Source organism: Strix aluco, chromosome 3 (assembly GCF_031877795.1).
Source record: "Strix aluco isolate bStrAlu1 chromosome 3, bStrAlu1.hap1, whole genome shotgun sequence".
Classification (NCBI taxonomy): Eukaryota; Metazoa; Chordata; class Aves; order Strigiformes; family Strigidae; genus Strix; species Strix aluco.
Window position 1 is genome coordinate 67,679,348 of NC_133933.1, and position 19,759 is coordinate 67,699,106.

Genomic DNA, 19,759 nt, shown 5'->3' on the forward strand with positions numbered 1-19,759 from the left:
CACAGAGTTTTTCCTCATCTACTCCTCACCATGTTTGTATAAGCAAACGCCACTGTTATCAGTAAGTCTCCTTTGTGGTGCTCATCAGGAGACCTGTTAAATCCCTGCTTCCCATCTGTTCCTAGAACTAATCAGATGCTGCTGTTTGCTTACTTGCAATTTATTCTGCTGCTGCTAAGACAACTTCCCAGTGTTCAGTTTGATTATCCTGAAAACAAATACGGATGATTGTAATCGATTCACTGTTGCCAGATCCCTGGGACTTTGTGTGTTTTTCAGTTACAAGTTAGGCTATAAAGATGTTTAGTATGTTTAAACTAACCAGCTTGTAGCTGGGGGTAGGGGTACTTGCTTGCACCAGTAGTCCTATCATGAACCTGCTTCCTGTGTGGAAACAAGGAGCAAACAGCCCTAAGAGTGATAGCCTAACACAGTGTGAGAACAAAAATTATCATTTCCCCTTGTCTGTCAGATGGTTTGAAGAACTAAATCTTGAAAACATCACCCTAAGGTATTAAATACAAAAAGAGCAAGGAAAAAAAAACCCCTGACATCATGGTCTTAAAATCAATCTTATTTTGGAATGTTTTTTTTTTTTTTCGATTTGCTTCAGTGTGAATTGGACACCAAAGTTAGGTTGTTCAGCACATTTAGGTGTTAATATTCTTGTCCTTGGAACTCAGTAGGCAAATGTTTATTTGGCTGTTCTAGGTTAATGGTGATGCTAATGATTATTACAATATGTATTGAAAGTGTTGAATATGATGCTTTCTGGGAGCTGTGTGTTCAGAAAAGTCAGTATGTGATGACCTTAATCCACAAAACCAAGGTGTATTGAAATGAACTCTGATCTAAACCCATTTTAGAAATTTAGGGAGATTTCATTCCAGGCTCCCAGATAAAACTCTTTTGGCATCTCTGAATCAGGCCTGTTGGTTATATGGAGAAGAGAGTTTGTGTTGGTCTCTCTTAGCTCACTGTTGGTGCATATCAGCTAGCTTGCTCTGAAACTGCCTCGGTGCTGTCAGTTGGATGCTGTGGGCACACAGTTGCTTCCAGTAGGTGACGTGGATATAAGCTCCTCTGTGTTAGAGTCAAAGAGAAAAGAAAATTAAACCATACTCACCTTTAGGGCAAGTGACATAGGATAGGTGAGACATGGAAATTTAGTATTCTAAGTTATCAGTCTCTTAGCTGTGTCCTCTTGAGACTACATCTCTGGGGCCTCACATGTAAGGTCTGCAGCTGGCCCACAGGGCCGTATTATATTGTGACATTTACTTATCAGCTGTTTGCAGCTATACAGATGAACTCCCAAGAAATTGATAGTATACATAGTACTGATTTATGGGTCTACAATTTCAGGGATTGCTTTCTGAAGTTATATGATCTTTGTGTTAAGCTATGGCAGAAGAGTTTCTCCAGACTCATCCATACTCACACCTGTGAGCCTCACCTTGTAAAGACTGAGACCGCAGAAGAGTCTGTTGTCTTGCAACAGTAGCTTTAAACAGTGATCATACTGTGCATGGTGCCTGGATGAAGAAAGGAAGCAAAGATTTTACCATTATTGCACCCAGTTTAATGGTAGTTCTGTGATTTTTCTTCATTGTTATATTACAAGCTTAATGATAATGTGTGTGCTGTAATGGAAGTCTCTGTAGGGTATTTTGTGTCCCTGTATAATCTGTACCAATGCAGAATGGAACCATTAATGACAAAGAGCTCTGGCAGTAGTACATTGTGTAAGGACACTTATCCAGAGAGCCTGCTGTGTTTGAGAGTCCTATATTTCTATAGTAATGCCCCTTATTGAGTTACCAGAATTTAGGGGAGCAATTTGAGAAGTGAAAAACAGCACTGAGGGTGGATTAGGCAATTATGTTTTCATAGGATGAGATTGGGATCAGCCCCTCTTTTCATGGGGCTCAGCGTGGAGTAGATTAAAGACAGATTCAGAGTTTATGGCTATTAAGTGATGGATCTCTACCTTTAAAAATGCAAATTAATCTCAAGATTATTACAGCCAGTCACTTCAATTAATGTTTTAGAGACTGAGCCTCATAATTCAAGCTGCAGTTTTGTTGCCATAAACTCCAAACTAAGGCCAATGAATGCTGAGATGTAAGAAGACCTGATTTCACTTGCAACATCAAGATTATTGCTATAGTCTAAGCTTATAATGAACTACTATGGGAACTATTTGAATGTTTTGGTTTGTGATGCTCATTATAATACAATTTCTTGCGTCAGAGTATCAAACTTCTAGTTCAATTTAAAAAAAAATTTATAGGGGTCTTTTGGTTACTACTTCACTATGATCAATGTTTAAATAGTATTTTTTTAAAAGTAAATAAATTTTACAAGTCAAAAGGAATATATTGTCAAGTTAAATTTGCATTAGGCAGTATTGGGGAAAAGCCAGGTAAGGGAGTGATTGCAGGCAAGTCAATGTGTGGTATGTTTTCAGAACAGACTAACAATGCAAAAAGATGGCTCTTGTTACTGTTCTAAATTGAAAATTATCATTAGCAGGATTTTTTGATAGAGAATTAATGATCAAATGTACTTACTCTATTCTGTGGCTTCATGTATTACTGAGACAACAGTAGCTGCTGAACTTGGTATCTGCAGTTGAGGTACACTGTATCCTTTTGCGATGCTATGATAAAACCTCTTTCCTTGACATAATTCTCTGCATAGTAGTAAGCAACCTTCTTGTTTTTTTTCTAGCTAGGCTGGCAAAGAGAAAGTGTTTTAGTAATTGGTATTTTTTGTAACTAGAAGACCATATACCTTATGCGTAGAAAGAGTTTGGGACACAAACATTTCTGTCAAAGGCTATATTCAGGAATGGCAACTGCTCTCCTAGTACATAAGTTATACTATTATTCCTCATGGAGAATGTGCAAAATACCAGTATTAATTTGATAACAATTTGCCATAATGCCACAGGCAGTAACACAAATGCGTGGCCTGAAGTAAAAGCATAGCTGCATTGTCTGGAGACCTAATGTGTGTATATATATGTATATATGTGTTCCTATAGGAATTTCTCTACTAAAATGGAGTAAGAATAAAGTGCAAAACACTGAATGATTGTATGCTTTTGATCTCTGAAGGACACTTCCAAGATCTTCATGGTATGCAGTAGTGAGGAGATAATACTTCTGCAACATGTAGTTATTTGTGAAGTGTTTGATCTAACATCTTGCTTGTATGGTGCATGTTCAGCTCGTCGTCTACAGCTCAGTCCATGGGAGAGCAGCATTGTTAGCAGGCTCCTGATGCCCACTCACTCATTCCTGGCCCGAAGTAAAAGCACAGCTGCATTGTCTGGAGATGCAGGTAAATCTATAAGAGCAGAGGCTTCATGTCTCAGCTATTTATTTTTCCAGATTCCTTGTGGGATGTTGTAAAGTTATTGACCTAATTATGAGTGTATGGTAGCATCCCAAAATGAGCTTGAATGCCCATGATTATGTTGTGTGACAGCATGAAAACTTGTTTGTACAGTTGTTTGCTATGCCTCCTTCTTTCTCCCACCACGTCTTTCCTAATTTTTTTGCCTCTTCATCAATGCAATAAATGAATACAACACATGCAGGCCAGCAATATCACACTCTCTGGCTGTTCAAGGAAATGTGCACAAAGTTGTAAAGAGCTGATTCAGCACACCCACTGCTAAGGCTGCAAGCTGCTTGCTGCAGGGAATAGTTTTGCTCTCTACCAGGGCACTTCCCACATGGAACAAGTTAGACTTGTAGAAAGATAGGCCCTGGCTGCAGTGGATTTAATACATGCAAAATTAAATGTGCAGGTTTAATGAGGTTATAATTATTGTAAAGTTCTCTGCCAACCCCAGAACAGCTCTCAGATATACTTAATGAGGGGAAAATTAACATGCAGAAATGTGAAAATATTAAGTGGTAACTTAAAGCCCAGGTAAAACTATATTCCAAAGACCACCAGGGCATACTTGCTTATCATGTATTTTAGGCAGATGACAGCTGCCTCTCTATTTTATCATAGGATGCAAGCACTGGGGACTTTACCATTACAATAGTATCTTGCTGCACATGCTGAATGTTTTAAGTCTAGGCAAGTCTTTCCTGTCTGATACAGACAGGATCTTTATTCTAATTAAAGGACGTGGAAGATAAGAAGGAATAGAGATCTGCTAAGATTACTTTTAAAGAAGCTTTCACTCAAGAACTCTTATAACTAATTAGGTTGCAGTACATTTCCACAGGGGTAGCACTGTAGGAGCAGAAATGTGGATGATATTCTACAGACAGTGGAATTAACAAGTATGGAATTCCTTTTCACTCTTCACAAACAGCAGCTTGTAAAATACTTAATGTCATCTACCAAGCAGGATGCTGGAAATTCAGCTCTTCATTAGGGAATAGTTGAGAAAGCAGTGTCTTAATTTTGTAAGTGGTTACTTCACTGGAGCAAGTGTAAAGATTTTTTTTTTTTTTTGACTGCTATTGTTTATACTGTGCACTAAGCTCTAAACTGAGTGGAATATTGACAAAGATTGCAAATAGCAGGAATGACTGATTTGTCAGTCATCAGTCTGAGGTGATTCCCTGAAATGCGTTCCCTATGCTAACCGAAACTGTACCACCCAGAAGAATAATCCATCTGCTCATTGTTTTCCAGGTATTATTCTCTAGGAGCAATAACTGCAGTCCCTTCATGCAGGATGCTTCCTGGAGATTAATGATCAGGTGGTGGTAATGGCTCACAGCTGTGCTCTGAGCACTCAGCTCATCCCAGCCTGTCATTATTCCCTAGAAAATTACTGTGCCCTTTGGCTGTAAAGATAAATTACAATGCAAAAAATCAAAATCAAATTAAATATGGATTCATGTCCTTAAATTTAAAGCAAGCTACTAGGGACATGCAGCTTAAGAGTATGTCTGGATCTTTTTTTAAATAACCCTCCAAAACCAAAATGTTTTTTAAATAACTCTCCAAAAGCTCCTCTGAATAGATATAATCCTGTTGGTACAGGATTCACTAGGAGTGCTTCCTAAAGCATTGTTTGGTGACATTGTAAATGAAAATGAACTGCTTGTCTTTTAGTACTTATGATGTTATGCTTGGTGGTAACTTCAGATAATCAGCATGCAGCAAGAGAATTGATTCACAGAGGGTGAGAACCATGTAAATTATAAGCTCTTTAAAACATACATTGTGCCACTGTCTCCTAATTGGTTTAGATATATCCAACCAAAAAAAACCCCATGAACAGAAATCCTGTTTTCTTGTTTCTCAGTTTTTATTTATTTTTTTAAGTCAGTCATCTTATAATACCTCATTAAACATAAATTCCCTATAAATGATAAGGCAAGAATGAGTGCCATTGCTGTAACACTTACATGAGACTCTCTTTATTCATAACGTGAATCTCTCTGTGCAGGAGAATTTGCAGCATTAGTACTGTTAAGTCTATGAGCTCTTCCTGTAACAGCAGCTGTACTGTTGTAAGACTGGAAGAATTAACTGTATGTAGAACTGCATCCTTTCAAGTGTGCTCAGAGAGGGATCTACAGTCAAGAAATGTTGGAATTTTTTTAGCAAGGAAACTTGAGGATGTAATTCTCTTTTAGTATAGGGAAGATACCATATAGAAACTCTTCTTTTCCTTCAGGTAACATGCTGAATAATAACTATGCTAAGACTATATGAAATGACCAGGAAAGACAAACAGGAGCGGACAAATAACACTGCAGTAATAACATCGTCTTCCCCGGTCTTTTTCTTCAGTTAAACCAAGAGAAAGTCCAAGAATACTTTGCTGCTAGAAGTTCCCCATGATACAGTTTACAGCGTTAGAGTTTTCTTGGAATATGTAATCAGAACACCATATATCTGATAACATACCATTGGCAGGACATCTTTTGGTAATAGTCTTTGTCCTTGTGCATACCAATGAAAACTGCCATCCTGGTTACTCAAATATTAATTTACAAGTTGATTTGTTGTTGTTAGTCTGCTTTTTGTAATGTTTGCTATCAAGAATGTATTTGAGTCAGCTGTTATTCTAGCATTATCAAGAAATACTAAAAGTTCTTAAATGGATGGGCTTCAAATATTCCTAAAAGCGGGATTTTTAAAAACACATCACTTGCTAAAAATTGTAGACAGCAACTTCATTGATTTCCTAGGTGAAACTGTTTTGTATTGTTAATGTGTTTTTATATTTGTGTGTGTGTCTCCTTTTATTTTCCTCTACTTCTAAGACCAATTAATAGGCATTCTGGTTTTAGTTTGATTGTTTTCTATTGTGAATGTAATTGAAACTCATGTCAATGCATATACTAAGCTGGACAGTCAGACCAGTCATTGTGTCCACTGCTTTTTCAGCACCACCAGTTGTATGAAAACTTAACAGAAAAACATTGTTACTTTCTACAACTCAGTTATGTGGCATACTTCTTAATTTATTTAAAAGAAATTATTTGTTTACAAATGGAAAAGTACATGAGTGCCTATTGAAATTGTATCATTACTATGTGTGTGACCGAGCTAATGTATCAAATGACAGTTCTGACTTGAGAATTAGTCATTCCTCTATGTATTAATACCTTCTTTCTTTTCTGTCTTTCTCGGTTGTTTCTGTTCCTGCTGGCTTTCCTCTGTCAATCCTCCAATGCTGCTCTGTAATTAAAATTAATAAATAACAAAACCAACCAACACCGTAGTTATCCCCATTTGTCCCCGTTCAGCATCTTGCAGCCCCATCAGTCCTCTGTCCTACAAGGCCATGAACTGTAGGAATCCAGGAGACCGAGCAAAACTTTATGCCTCTACTGATGCTGTTGGACGTAGGAGAACAGCGCATCTGGCAGGGGTAAGCATGCCAGTTGTACGTCAGTGTCTCATGCCATGATTGCACTGCTTGTTAGCACAGGAATAGTTGCAGGAATACCTGACTAAGCCTGATCCTCTCTTCTGCACTGTCTCCATCCCCTCCAATTTGTTTCATAGTTGGCTGGATTTTAACTGAAATACATTATGTGGTGATGTGGCCTGATTATACACCAAAGAATCCGTGTGGAAAAACACCCATGTTTTCCAAACACCCATGTTTGCAGAGTGGATGCCTTACCTTCTCATGAGGCACAGAGTCAGTCACAGTGTGTATGCCCTTTTCTCAGGTGGATTCTTTGATGTCTTTTAAGGCCCAAGCTGGTGTTGCAGCTTTTCCCTCAGTGGGGAGTCTTGTTTTTCCCAGCAACTTGTTTTCACAAAGCCTGTAGAATTTCATATCTTCTGAGGCCTCTAGCAAATTCAGTGGAGACTCTGAGATACAGAGGGGGAAAGGCATGCACTCACACTTGCCTATATACATAAGCAACGCAGAGCGCTGTCACTTCAGCTTTACTTTCTTAGGAGACCAGGCTAGTGAACTTTTCCTTGTTGAGAAGGAAGAGGTTGGTTTAGGAGCATGGTTTGTAAGCGAGGCTCCTCACAGATCACCTGTTCTTTCTGAATGATTTAGTGGCAGTACTGTGACCAATCTGAGCTTTCAGGGAAAATCGGAACAGTGTGATACAGGCAGACCGAATTCCTGTTGGTGGTGCTCCAAGCCAGCGGGATGCAGTCAGCTCCAGTTCAGATGTCATTTGCTTAACCTGAGTAGTTATATTTTCTTTTGTACTCTACAGCCTGAGTTAGTTGAAAGTGTGAGAAGAATGAAGTTATCTCTGCAAATGATTGTGTAAGAGGGGCTTGCATTTTCATTTGGCATGATGGGCAAAATGTCAAGAGGCAGTGCTGCTACTGACACCCTTGTTGGAAGCAGTATTAATGAAAGTCACATGAATCACAGCCAGTAATTAATTTTAGGCAAATGGTAGTATATTGAGATGTATCTGTAGAGAAATCTCATATTATGCGCATAGTGCATTGCAATCTCCAGGGCTTTTGGTTTGACACCTCTTGGGTCTTTCTCATTGCAAGTGGTTTGGGGTTTTTTTGCTGTTTTTTAAATTAAAAAGAAGAAAGGTTGGTACATTTCGGTGGAGGACACAGTGTAAACATGTTGTTAATATAGAATGGCTGAGTTAAGAGCTGTTTCCAGTAGCCTGTATGGTGTGGAGAATCTTTTATTCTTCTGTAAACTTTTGTAGGAATTCAGTTTCTTATTGATATTAAGAAAAAATTTCTGATGCTCTGTTTTCAAGAGTAATAAAGTAGATCCAACAGAGTTACTGCTCATCAGCCAGAATTCTTGTCATTGTTATGCATTTATTCTGGCTGTGTACGCTTTGATAACTCAGGTGATTATCATATTAATCAGTAGATATCTGGTAAATTGTAGTGCAGAAGAGTTGGCTTGAGTAATGAGTTTAGGATCGAGACCATCTGTTGCTAATATTAATGTTTTTGGCAATTGAAACTAATTTTAACCATAATGACCCAAAAACCCCTTGGTTTAACCTTCATAAATCCAAGAGGGTTCATAAATTGCAAGAGGGTGCTCATGAAGTTGGTTTTGGTCTTTCTTTTCCAGTCGTTAACCTGGTTTTCAGTTCAGGAGATGATCATTGCAGAGCTCTTAGCTAGTGAGGTTCTAAAGCAGCATGGTACACACACTGCAGGGGTTGTGCTTGAGCCCCAGCCAAGGTGGTGAATAGCAGCCCCTCTGCATCATGTTGGCTGAGTGGCAGCTCAGTGTACTCTCCAGCATTCCCATTCTTCAGGCTATGAGAGTCTGAGCTCATTATTCCAAAAACCTGAAGTTTTTCATCTATAGTTAGATGGAGGAAGTATACAGATGCCTAAATGCTGATCTACTCCTTTAAACCAATAGTTCTATTGCTATAAACCAGAGCTATAACAGAAATATTTTAAAAAATAAAATCCTAGTATGAGAAATAAAGAAGGAGAAAGAGGAAATCACTGCCATGCGTAAGAATCAATGGCAAAAAAAGTATGTCCTGCGCAATCATCCCTGAAGAAAAGAATAGGATAACTGTTGTACCACATTGGAGGGCTTTGAGGGCATCTGTGGTGTTCGCATATAAGCATGAAAGCAAAAAGCTTGTGCTGTATAGGAACTGTGACTAAGTGTGATCCTGGGGGAGGGGAGGGGGGAGTGTTTTGTTCTTCAAATGGAATTGGGGGTTTACGGGGAGTAGTGGAAGGTACTCTGTGGCAATCAGCAAAGATCAAACCTTAAAAGGTAATTTTTTGCCTATGTAAAAATAAGCCTCTGCAAATTAGTCCATTACGTCTTAGGACAGTAGAGAACATGATTAAGAAGGATTCTTGTTGTCAAATGCGTATTTACTGACAAAGATGATGTCAGATTAGAGGGGCTATATTAATGAACTTGTTAAACAGGCTGTAGAAGCTACTGACTCAGCACTGCTTTTTCTCAGCCCTCCCCAACCCTTCATCCTTATCTGAGCTTGCTTTGCTTTCTTTAGCCATGTGAACTCTGGCTTGACTTTGTCTTTTTGTTTGCTGAACTATAGACTGACAAAAAAGAAAAGGAGAGAGACCATTTGTCATCCAGCTTCTCAGCCAGCTTTAAAGGAGGTCATTTTTCTTCCAACCCCAAAGCTAGATCATCAGCTCCCTCTCCAGTTTGGTAAGCCAAGTACATGCTTAGCTGAAGGTTGAGCTATAGGCAGCTCTGGTTGTTCTATTAATTAAATGTGAAACAGTGAAAACTTATTTGGTGATATAGATCTTTTCTCTCTGCAACAAAGGGAAAGACGGTCCTGCTCTTAGAAAAATATTACTACTGCTTTGAGGAAGGGGAAAAGAGGAGGAAGATACCTGGTTTCTTCCCTCTTGACTGGGCTCAGTGCTCACAAAACTGGAGAGTTGCAAAGAGAGCATTTTGCATGAAAGCTAGTTCGCTCCAGCAGTCCTGCTTGATAGCAGAGAAATAGAGAAGTTGGGGGGTTTTTTTTAGCTATTGTAGCTGTAGAAGTGATGTGCAGGTGGTGTCCAGCAGAGCATATCTGACAGTGATTGTCACTCTTTGGTTACACAGGCATGCATCAAAGTCTTTGCCTTTTTTGGCTGGCACACCCAAGCAGATAAATTCCCCACCTGGTTCCTCAAAAATTTCCTCTGCTCAGGCACGTCCTCCTTCTCCTGGCAACATCCGGCCAGTCAAAAAAGAGGTCAAACCAGAGAGTGAGAAGAAAAGACCAGAAAAGGAGGCTGAAAAGGCCAATGAGGAAAGGACAGAAGAGAGTAAAGGAACTTCAGCAGGGGCTGGAGAATCTGCAGGTCGAGAAGAGCTCGCTGTCCAGGCAGACCTTGCCCAAGGTAAGGAGAGATCCTTCTTCAGGTTAACAAATGTCTGAAAGTCTCTTTTGTTCTTCTCTCTCTTTCTCTGAAATAACGTAGCTTTCAAGTTAGTTTTCTATCAAGTGTTAAATTCTTCAGAATGTTCCTGCAGATGTATGTTCATTATGAGGAACGTGTAAACAGGTTGAAGCCCTCCTGCTTGTAACAGTCAAAACAACAGGCAGACCTGCCTTGCACAGTGTGGCTTCACTGCCCTTTTGGACCAGGATTTTGTCCCTCACGTCATGACACAGTTTCTTTTCAAGCTGTTGAAGTAGAATAATAATGATCTGAGGACTAATGGTGCAGGAAGCAATCACATAAGGTAACGTGAGCAGTGAGAATGTCCGTCTCTCTGGACACTCAGTACAGTTGTGCTGATAACCCTACCAGCTTTCCTATAATATTGCAAGAGTACCACATCATAGGGGAGATTAGCAGGATAAAGTGGCATGCAGAGGAGAATCAAGGAGAAGAGTAAAGAGGAGTAGGCAGAATTTTTCAGGGTAAATGAGTTACTTAAAAATAATTACCCAACAAACAAAAAAAAAAAAAACCCACACCAACCCTGAAAATCAGCAAGGCAGAAAAGGATGTACACACAGAATAAAATAATTATCATAAAGTGTAGGAAGGGCACAAGGTAAATCTGAAAATAACAAATGTAGGTTTGTTCTAGCAGACATTTTAGTCCATTGTAAATATAGCATAACCTGTCTGGCTCACAGATGGAGTAGAGTGGCCATTTTGAACACTGGGATTCCCAGGATGGATTACTTAGGATTCTGAATTTTAAATTCATAGATTCCCCTGTGATTATCCTTCAGAAAACAGTTTTAAGTATTAATAATCCTGCATTTAACTGCAAGATGTGTAGTTGGGGGTTGTTCTTCTGTGGGAAGATCTGATGTGAATTGATTTCTTCTGTTCTAATAAGTTCTGTTACAAGTAGTTCCAGTCTGATACATAGGTCCTACCACACAAGGTGCAACCTCACAAAAAGTGAGAGACTTACAGTAATAAATGGATGCATCTGTGGGCCATGGGCATGGAATGAAGATATAATTGCCATGTGAGCATGGGTTTTCACTGCTCTTCTGATAACCTTTTACCTGCTTCCTTTTAAAAGGATTTCAGGGATACCACTGAGATAACTTTGCAAATGTTTACAAGTTGTAGTTCCTCAGTACAAGGTGCAGACCAGAGAAATATCATCATGCTTGTTTGACGGTTTAGCTCAGGAGGAAGAGAGGCTTGACTTCTTTGCAGAGTTTGTAACAAGGTCACTTAGTATGAAAACAGGTTATGTGTGATAAAAATATTCAAAAGTGAAGTAGTTTGTATTCACAACAAAACAGCAAGTAGTGGAAAGGGGCAGAAGAGAGGGATACTGTAGTCAAAGTGGTGAGCAGCACTTCAAATTGGATGTCTTTTGCCAAAGCCAGAGGAAGTGGTGATTGGGACCAAAGATTGAGACCTCAGGCTAAGCATTTTAAGTGTGAGGCTTTGTACTGCAAATGGAGGCCCAGTCTGCCAAAACTTAGCCACTGATTGGATGCAAGAATCTAAAGAGGGGTAAGTGCAGCATCTGGAGCTAGAGAGAGATTGCTGATTCTCCTAGGTCTGTGTTGCAGGTGAACATAGCTGATTTCTGCCAATTAACTGCATTGGCCTTCAACCTGTCTGGCTCAACTGCCTGCTAGCTGTATAGTCACAAGAGCCAGGAGGTCAGCAGGTAATGATCACTGATGGAGCTATTCAAGCTTTTGCAGTCAAATCTCACATGACTTTACTGATACCAATGAAGTTTTAAAGGTATTCTGGGTGTGCCTGTTTAAGCTGTTGTAATCTTTTCTGACAGCAGGGCAGGTGTACATTAAACAGGCTACTTGTTACGCTGCCAGCTTCAGCACCTGCGGCAAGAAGTGAGCCTCAAGCAGCACAAAACTGTGCTTCAAGAGTGACAGCCCTGCCTTGGTCCATGTCAGTAAATTAAAAAGGGCCAAGGTGCAGGAACTCTGTCAGTTATACTGTTTAATTATTACAGAGGCTATCTGGTATGTTTCTGATCGTTTGTAGTCACAGCCGCATATTTTCTTACCTTCTGTCCCTAAGGCTGCTAAGAGCATAGCTCTGAAGGGCTCCCAAGCTTTAGAGTGATCAAATTACTTACCTTTTTATATTTGACCATCCAGAATTTTCTGAGTTCCTAGCTACATTTTGGAGGTTAGCTCAGGCCTGGACTGTTCTCTAGGGGCAGACTGAATACCTGTTTTGGTAATGTGAGAGAATAGTGCTCTGGCTGAGCCTAAACTGTGCCAGCTCACCTTAGGGCTAGAGAACAGGCCCTGTCACTCTTTAAATTACTGGTGTACATGTATCATTTGAATTTGAGGTGAAAGGCCTGAAGCAGTTATAAAAAGAGCTTCATAGTTTTTACTTGATAGAAGAAGAGAGCAGAGAAGTCAGCAGATGTGAGCATTCAGCACAGAGAAAGCAGCTGAATTTGTGTTTGTATACATGAGGCGTAGGAGGGGGGCATCAGAGAAGAAATCCCTCTTGGAAGTTGTTAGTGAGGTGAAGAAAATGCTGTAACATCCCAAAAGGTGATTAGAAATGTAGTTTTATCTCCTGGTTGTTTGTGATGACTTATTTTACATGTATCTTCCCAGGATCAAAATCTGATTCATTGACAGATCAAAGTCTTCCCTATCCATGTTTGCCTGAGATACCAGATGTGATTACCCTGGGAATGATTCCTTCAGTTAGCTTGTGTGTTGGTAATGGTCCCTCGCCTCTAGAGAAAAAGTGCGCTTGAGATGTTCCATACCTGTGCTAGAGAACACTGGGCAAATTTATAGAAATGTGAACTAGTGTTTTACTTGAGAAAAACCTGTAACACCTTCTTTACTGGATGGCCAAAGCTGGTCCTAGATGAAGAATTTACGTGAAGATGCTATTAAAATTTGAATACAAGCCATAGTTCACCAATAGTGGCAAAGCTTGTTAAGAAGCTGTGTTCTGGTCCCACGAATTTTCTCAGGTTGGAGTAGCTACAGAATTGATGATAGTTTGTGTCCTACCCTTGTTGCAGATCACTTCAGACAGTTGATGTTTGAGATCAAATAACCAAAAGTGACTGGCCAGAAGTCTGGCTCTGCTCTTCAGATGTAGACTCTCAGACAGAGAAAATATTATATCACAATGTTTCATTTTTGCTCTCCAAATAGAGTTGGGCAAGCTTAAGAAATGTGATGGTAGGGACTTGCTAAGTCATCATAACTCCTGTTAGGCACCCATCAGCATTTGTTCTTCTGACAGAAAAGCTGGCTTAACCGTTCAACTGCAGCTGCTTTCACATATCCTGTATAAACGAGCTTCCCTTAAGGAATGTGAACACTTAGCATCTAGAAATTTCTTCTTCCTCTGAATTGTTTATAAAACCATGTAAGCTTGAAAATATTTTGTAGAGTATTTGAAACAACTTTCTGTCCTTTTCAAGAGAGTGTCTTGGCTACTGTGTCTGTACAAACTAGTTTTCCTTCCCATCTGTTTCAGCAGCCAGCCCATCCCTACCTCCTGCTCCGTCAGCTCTTTCTCCACCTCCCATCCCCCCAAAGACCTCTGCAGGTACGACTGACCCTGAAGAAGCAACAAGGCTGCTGACAGAGAAGAGGCGCCTTGCCCGTGAGCAGCGGGAACGGGAGGAGCAAGAAAGGAGGGAGAGAGAAGAGCTTGAAAGGTGATTCTAGACCTCTGCAGTGGAGAAGATACATTTTTAACAGCTTCTTGTGTATATTCTGTTATATCGTGGTAGATGAAGCACAGTACTGAAGTGCAGGAGGCACGAATTCCTCCCTGAAAATGAAGTTTCCTGTTGGGTTTTTTGGAGGCACAATATATACCTAAGCAGATCTGCAAGGTTAAAACTTATCCCAAATAGTGCTTTAAAATAGGACAGGAGGTGAGAACATATTCTTGAAATTCATTGTTTCCTCAGAGATTAGCAAAGCTATACTTGTTTCTTCCAGTTAGAGGACTCTACACAGCTGTTTTCAACTTTGCGACTGGCACAATTTCTCTTACTTTGAATTGTAAGGTCTCTACCAGGGGTGGTGTTTAGGTGTCCAACAGCTGTGACTTAAGCCTTTTTGTTTTCTCATTTAAAATCAAGATCCCCAACAGTTTTGGAGGGTAAATGATGTTGTGTCTCATTTTTTACTAGCAAATGAGTAGCCCATCTGGATACTTATAACTGTGGCTATAACACAAGTTGAGCACCTTTTTAGAGGGATGCCATTTCTCTGGAATTTTTTGTAGTTCTTTAACAACATTGCTGAACATAGGAACAAGGCAGAGGCAGTTAAAATAGCTTGGCTTTCCAAAAGGCTTACAACATGGTCGCTCTCAAAAAGGGTTTTTAAAGAAAATAAGTTGCTGTGGCGTTAAGAGTCTGTCTTAGAATTTATTCACCACATTAAAGATCAAAAACAAAAGGTAAAGAATAATCAGCTTTCACAATGAAAGGAGTTTTCAGTCTCTGTGCAGTGCCTTCATAGATGAACTTGAATGGAGTTGTGGCCAGTGAGATAATGCTGGTCTTCAGTGAGATAAAGCAGTTGTGAAGAGTTTCAGACATATCTTATATTGCTGAGATACTAAATGGAAGCTGAATTGCAGTACTGCATGAGCATAAAGGAATGTGTATAAGGAAATAATCTTAACTCTGGTGGTAGTCTCTGGGCTAATTATTTATGAGGGAACAGATCTTGCTTGGAATTGAGTATATGAAAGCATCAGGTGAGTCATGGTCAACAAAATAAATTAACTGTTACAAGTTACTAGAAAAGGAGAACAAAAGGAAAATGTCATTTTAAACTATCCAAGGTGAATCCGTGTCTTGAATGTTGAGTTGGTATTTTTTGAGATAGTAAAATCAGTAAAACCAGGAAAATAGTGCAGACATCAGGGAAGACCACAAGTATAGAACAGCTCCCATATGAAAATCTATTAAACAGGTGAGGACTCTTCAGCTGGGAAGACTGTCTTTTACTTCTGAGTGGGGATGTGATAGGCTACAAAGTCCTAAATAATCTGGGTAGCATCAGAGGTGATAGGGAAAAGTTATTCACTGCCATAATACAAGGATGAGGGGGCATTAAGTGAGGTTAGGAGGTAACGTTCAAAAATCAGCAGAATTAGATACTTTTTTTAAATTCAGGAGTTGTCACCGCAAGATAAGATGGGTGTCAAAAATATATGCTATTTCAAAATATGATTAAATGAAATTACACAAAGAAGTGTTTTACAAGATGTATTTAAGTCAGTGATACTGTTTCTGATTCAGAAAGTATGTGAGTCATAGATCAGTGGAAGTCAGGCATATGCTGGAAAAGTACTGGTATTGCCTTGCAAAGTTTTTTTTATGTTCCATAGGGCTTCACTTTTGGCCCCTGCTGGAAGCAGAACAGACAACTTAGGAGACAGCAATTCAGCCTTTATCCAGCTGTTCTGCAGTGCTGGTGTCTTGGGTCAGGAATCTGGTGGTTTGGGTTTTTTCCCTCCTTTTTTTACTTATTTTTCTTACGCTTGTTTCATGATTGCAGGCAAAAGAAGGAGGAGCTGTCACAGAGGATAGCTGAAGAAAGAGCTCGCCGAGAAGAGGAAGAAGCTCGCAGACAGGAAGCAGAAAAAAACCGAAAGGATGCAGAGGAGGAGCGGGAAAAGGAAGAACGGTTGCGCCGACAGGCAGAGGAGAGGGAACAGAAGGAGAAAGAAGAGATGGAGCGCATTCAGAAACAAGTATACTCCCCTCCTGGAATTTCTGTGTCAGTCTGGTTGGCAGCAAAGTAGATGAAGCAACACCTCTTATGCAGCACCTAGATTAGAGGGATAGCTAAAATTTAAGTGCTATATATAAAGTGAATAGGATCAGGACAGAGTTCATTCCACAGAGTGGTTCAAAGAGTAAAGATATTTTTTTCTGGACAAAAACGTGGTAGGGAGTCGAGTTTTGTTTTTGTCTTTTTCACTGTAGAATTTATTTAGAACAAATCCTTTCCTGTCCCAGCAAATCATGGAGGATTTTAGTGAATGGTATTATACCAGAGAACTCCTTGTCCCCACACTTACAGAGAGAAATCTAGATGACAAGGTAACTAACTATTCAGAGTGTTGGAGATGTAGCACTGTGCAGTTCTAATCCTATGCCCAGTATCGCTTTTGTGTGGGGTTAGTGGGAAGGAGTATGTAGGTTTTGATCACTCTAATCAAACCAAGGAGAACCTTTACCTGGTACAGTCCTCCTGAAATCAGAGCAGCTACTCAAAAGACAAGAGTAGATAAATAAAAATAAAATTTTTCAAGTGCTCTCATTTTAGATGGGCGTAATGTTGGCTTACCAACTTTAGGAGAGGCTGTGGATAGGATTCTTCTCTTTTTGCCTGCACTTTCTCACCCCCAAAATTCAGTACTTCAATCTGCCTAGTAGACATTAGTTCTTTCGCCTGGTATATAATTAATGTATGCTTCTGAAAATAAATGTTTAAAGGGTTGTGTTAGTGAATATAGCTCAGAAACTACAGAAAACTGCATTTTTTCAGAAGATGTATGCTGCTTTCTTTGAAATGCCAAACTGAGGTACATCCCCAGTGTAGTACTCAGAGTTAACGGGTGGCCAAGTTTTTTTTTGATGTTTCAACTGTAACAAATGAACTCTTGTAGTAGTTCCATCATACAGCACTGTCACTATCAGGGTGCAAGGTCTCTCTATAGTATACTCCAGACAAGTTTTACATTTAATTAAAAAAGGAGGAATGGAAAGCTTGTGCAAATGTACCTGTGGCTGTTTGTCCTTGGTCTCATTAAGCAACAAGACTGCTGCTTTTGTTTAACTCTCAAAAACATCCACCACTCAAAACATGAATCTCTTTAATACTTTCCTGGCTGCTGTTTTAGTGCTCAAGGTGAGGAAATGTATCCTCATATGTCATCTGGTGTGCTTTCATGCACATGCCCCAGAACAGGCACAGAACCAAATATGGTATCCATTGTTTGATTGGGCATCTCTTAATGCTATGCAAAACACGGAGATTAATCAAGAAATGCGCAATTCAGTCTGAAAAGATTGTTGGTGACTTGTAAACCCCAAAAGCATCTTTTCAGGGTGTTGTAGATATGCATAGTTAAGCAGATATCAGTGTAAATCAGTCCTTAAATAGTAAGTTATTCATCACTTCTTTTTCTTTTACCATCAACTCAGAAAGAAGAGGAAGCTCGCCTACGGGAAGAGGCAGAGCGGATTCGCTTAGAACGTGAAAAACATTTCCAAAGAGAAGAGCAAGAGCGCTTGGAAAGGAAGAAGGTAACTCAGTACCTGCAGAGAAACTGTAATTCGTTTTGCGTTAGCAGTTTGCTTCCACCTCAGCTGTAGAAAGTTATCCATAATATAAATGTTCCCTCAGAAAAGCTGCAGTCCTCATCTGTGTAGCCTGATGTGAAAGTGAAAGGAATATTGCCAACAGTAATAAACCATCTCTTTGCAATAAACTGATGCAACTGATAAACGACAAGCAGTTGTGGTTCGGGCAAGATTTTGTATTAATGCCAGTAAACATTATTTTACCCCTTTACATTTCATTGTAGAGGCTTGAGGAGATCATGAAGAGAACTAGGCGTGTAGAAGCTGTAGATAAGGTCAGTGCTGCTATTTAACATGTGTAAATATTGGGCATGTGTCACTTTTTAAATGCCATTTTTAATTGACAAAACTGTGCTTCCTTTGTAGAAACCTGGTGACCAGCAAAATGGACATATATCAAAGGCAAATATTCCTGGAGAAGCAGGTATTGTGTTTAACTGTGCCCTGAGCAAAACAGGTGAATAAATGCCTACTAAGCACAATGATTTGAGATACAGTTCCAAAACTTGGCATGCTAATTGCAGTAAAGAAAACCATGAGAGGAGTAGAACTGAAGTCTTAGCAAGCACTATTTATTTAGCCTTTCTATGTAGGTAGCTAGCCATTACCAAATGAGACAGCTGTTTTAGCAACTTTATCACATTGGTGTTTAACGAGAGGGAGTTGCTTACCAAGTTTAATTATTTATAAAGTGAAAAGAAACAAATTCTTTCTGATTCGGATCACAGAAGAAACTGATTCTATAGTTTCTTATGCATAGTATTACAGATGTGGTTGCAGACTTACTCTGTTTTCTTGAAGGGTTGTTTCATCTCAGTCATCAAAACAAACTGTTCATTATCCAGACATCTCCTTGTGATTTCTCTCTTCCACACCTGCTGCCTTATTCACTTGGCCTTAATTTCTATTTCTTTCAAAATTCAGCTGCTACAAAAGCTTAGAGTCTCCCTGTCACACCCACACTTTCAGTCTTCCCTTCTATTCTGTTCCCTCTATCTTTTTTTTTTTTTTTCCCCTGGTCATTTTAGGTAAAGGTTTATGTAAGATTTTAATACTTATAATGAAGAAAGAGAAATAAAATGTAGCTCGTATTCAACAATCACCAAGTATGAACTAGCAGTATTTAAAGATACTGAAGTCAACCTATTGTAGCATAACACATTAAACGACATTAATCTTTATTTCTTTTTTGTGTTTGCGTTGAGTAACATGGAGGACAAGTAACAGCACTGGCTGTCTGTACTTTTTTTTTTTTTATGTTTAAAGTGAATGCTCTAAATAGCACTGCCAGGAAACCCTTTGACACAGATTTCATTATGTGTTGGATTTCATTATGTATTTGGAAAGTTATTTGTTTATATATCATCTTAGGGGGAAAAAAAGTTTGGAAACTGCTAATACAGAGTGCATCTCACATGCCATCTATTGCTGCAGGCACTGTTGAAGGTGCTACAGACCACTTAATTCTTGAAACTATAAATGGCTCTGTAACCTGTGGCTAGCATTTTCCTGCCCAAGGTAGAAGACAAGTAGTCAGTTTCCTCAGGCATACAAGAATTTGGACTTCCATTTCCCCAGGCCCAAGGGAAGGCTGGAGTACTTGAGTGACTGGATAAAGAGAAAACTGCCCTCACCCTCAGGGCAGCTCTACTGTTCAGCTTTGCTTTATCTAGATATGCTGTTGAGTTAAAGGTATGAATTAATGGACATATTTCAGCCAACTCTAACTTTACATATTAAGCTCTAACAGACTTCTGACTATACACAAATGGTGATTTTTCTTTTTTTTTCCAGTTTTACTCCTTGACAAAATATGAGGAGACCTTTGTGGGAATGGCCAAATCACACAATGAAACAAAATCCATCACCTTTTTGTCATTTGTTTGGCCTCTGCTTCAAAATAGGAGATAACGCGCCTTTCTAAAGCAGAACTTTCTTCTGCTTTTCTCTTTTAAATGATAAAGCCAATGTATTTTCCTCATTCCACTTGTAGAAGCACTGAAACCTGTATTG

At 39.4% G+C, this 19,759-nt stretch overlaps 1 protein-coding gene across 6 annotated transcripts in view; it reads left to right on the forward strand.

The window, feature by feature from the left end:
* Positions 1-19,759, forward strand: part of MAP7 (microtubule associated protein 7) — a 107,218-nt gene that overhangs the window by 77,045 nt on the left and 10,414 nt on the right. For 3 of the 6 annotated variants that reach the window (XM_074819006.1, XM_074819009.1, XM_074819012.1), the window contains 9 exons: positions 3,235-3,348; positions 6,717-6,865; positions 9,498-9,613; positions 10,025-10,305; positions 13,885-14,068; positions 15,933-16,128; positions 17,588-17,689; positions 17,971-18,021; positions 18,113-18,170. In XM_074819006.1, the coding sequence (XP_074675107.1) occupies positions 3,235-3,348; positions 6,717-6,865; positions 9,498-9,613; positions 10,025-10,305; positions 13,885-14,068; positions 15,933-16,128; positions 17,588-17,689; positions 17,971-18,021; positions 18,113-18,170 (1,251 nt within the window). The remainder of the gene's footprint in view (positions 1-3,234; positions 3,349-6,716; positions 6,866-9,497; positions 9,614-10,024; positions 10,306-13,884; positions 14,069-15,932; positions 16,129-17,587; positions 17,690-17,970; positions 18,022-18,112; positions 18,171-19,759) is intronic. The other 3 variants (XM_074819008.1, XM_074819010.1, XM_074819007.1) reach the window with 2 other exon arrangements.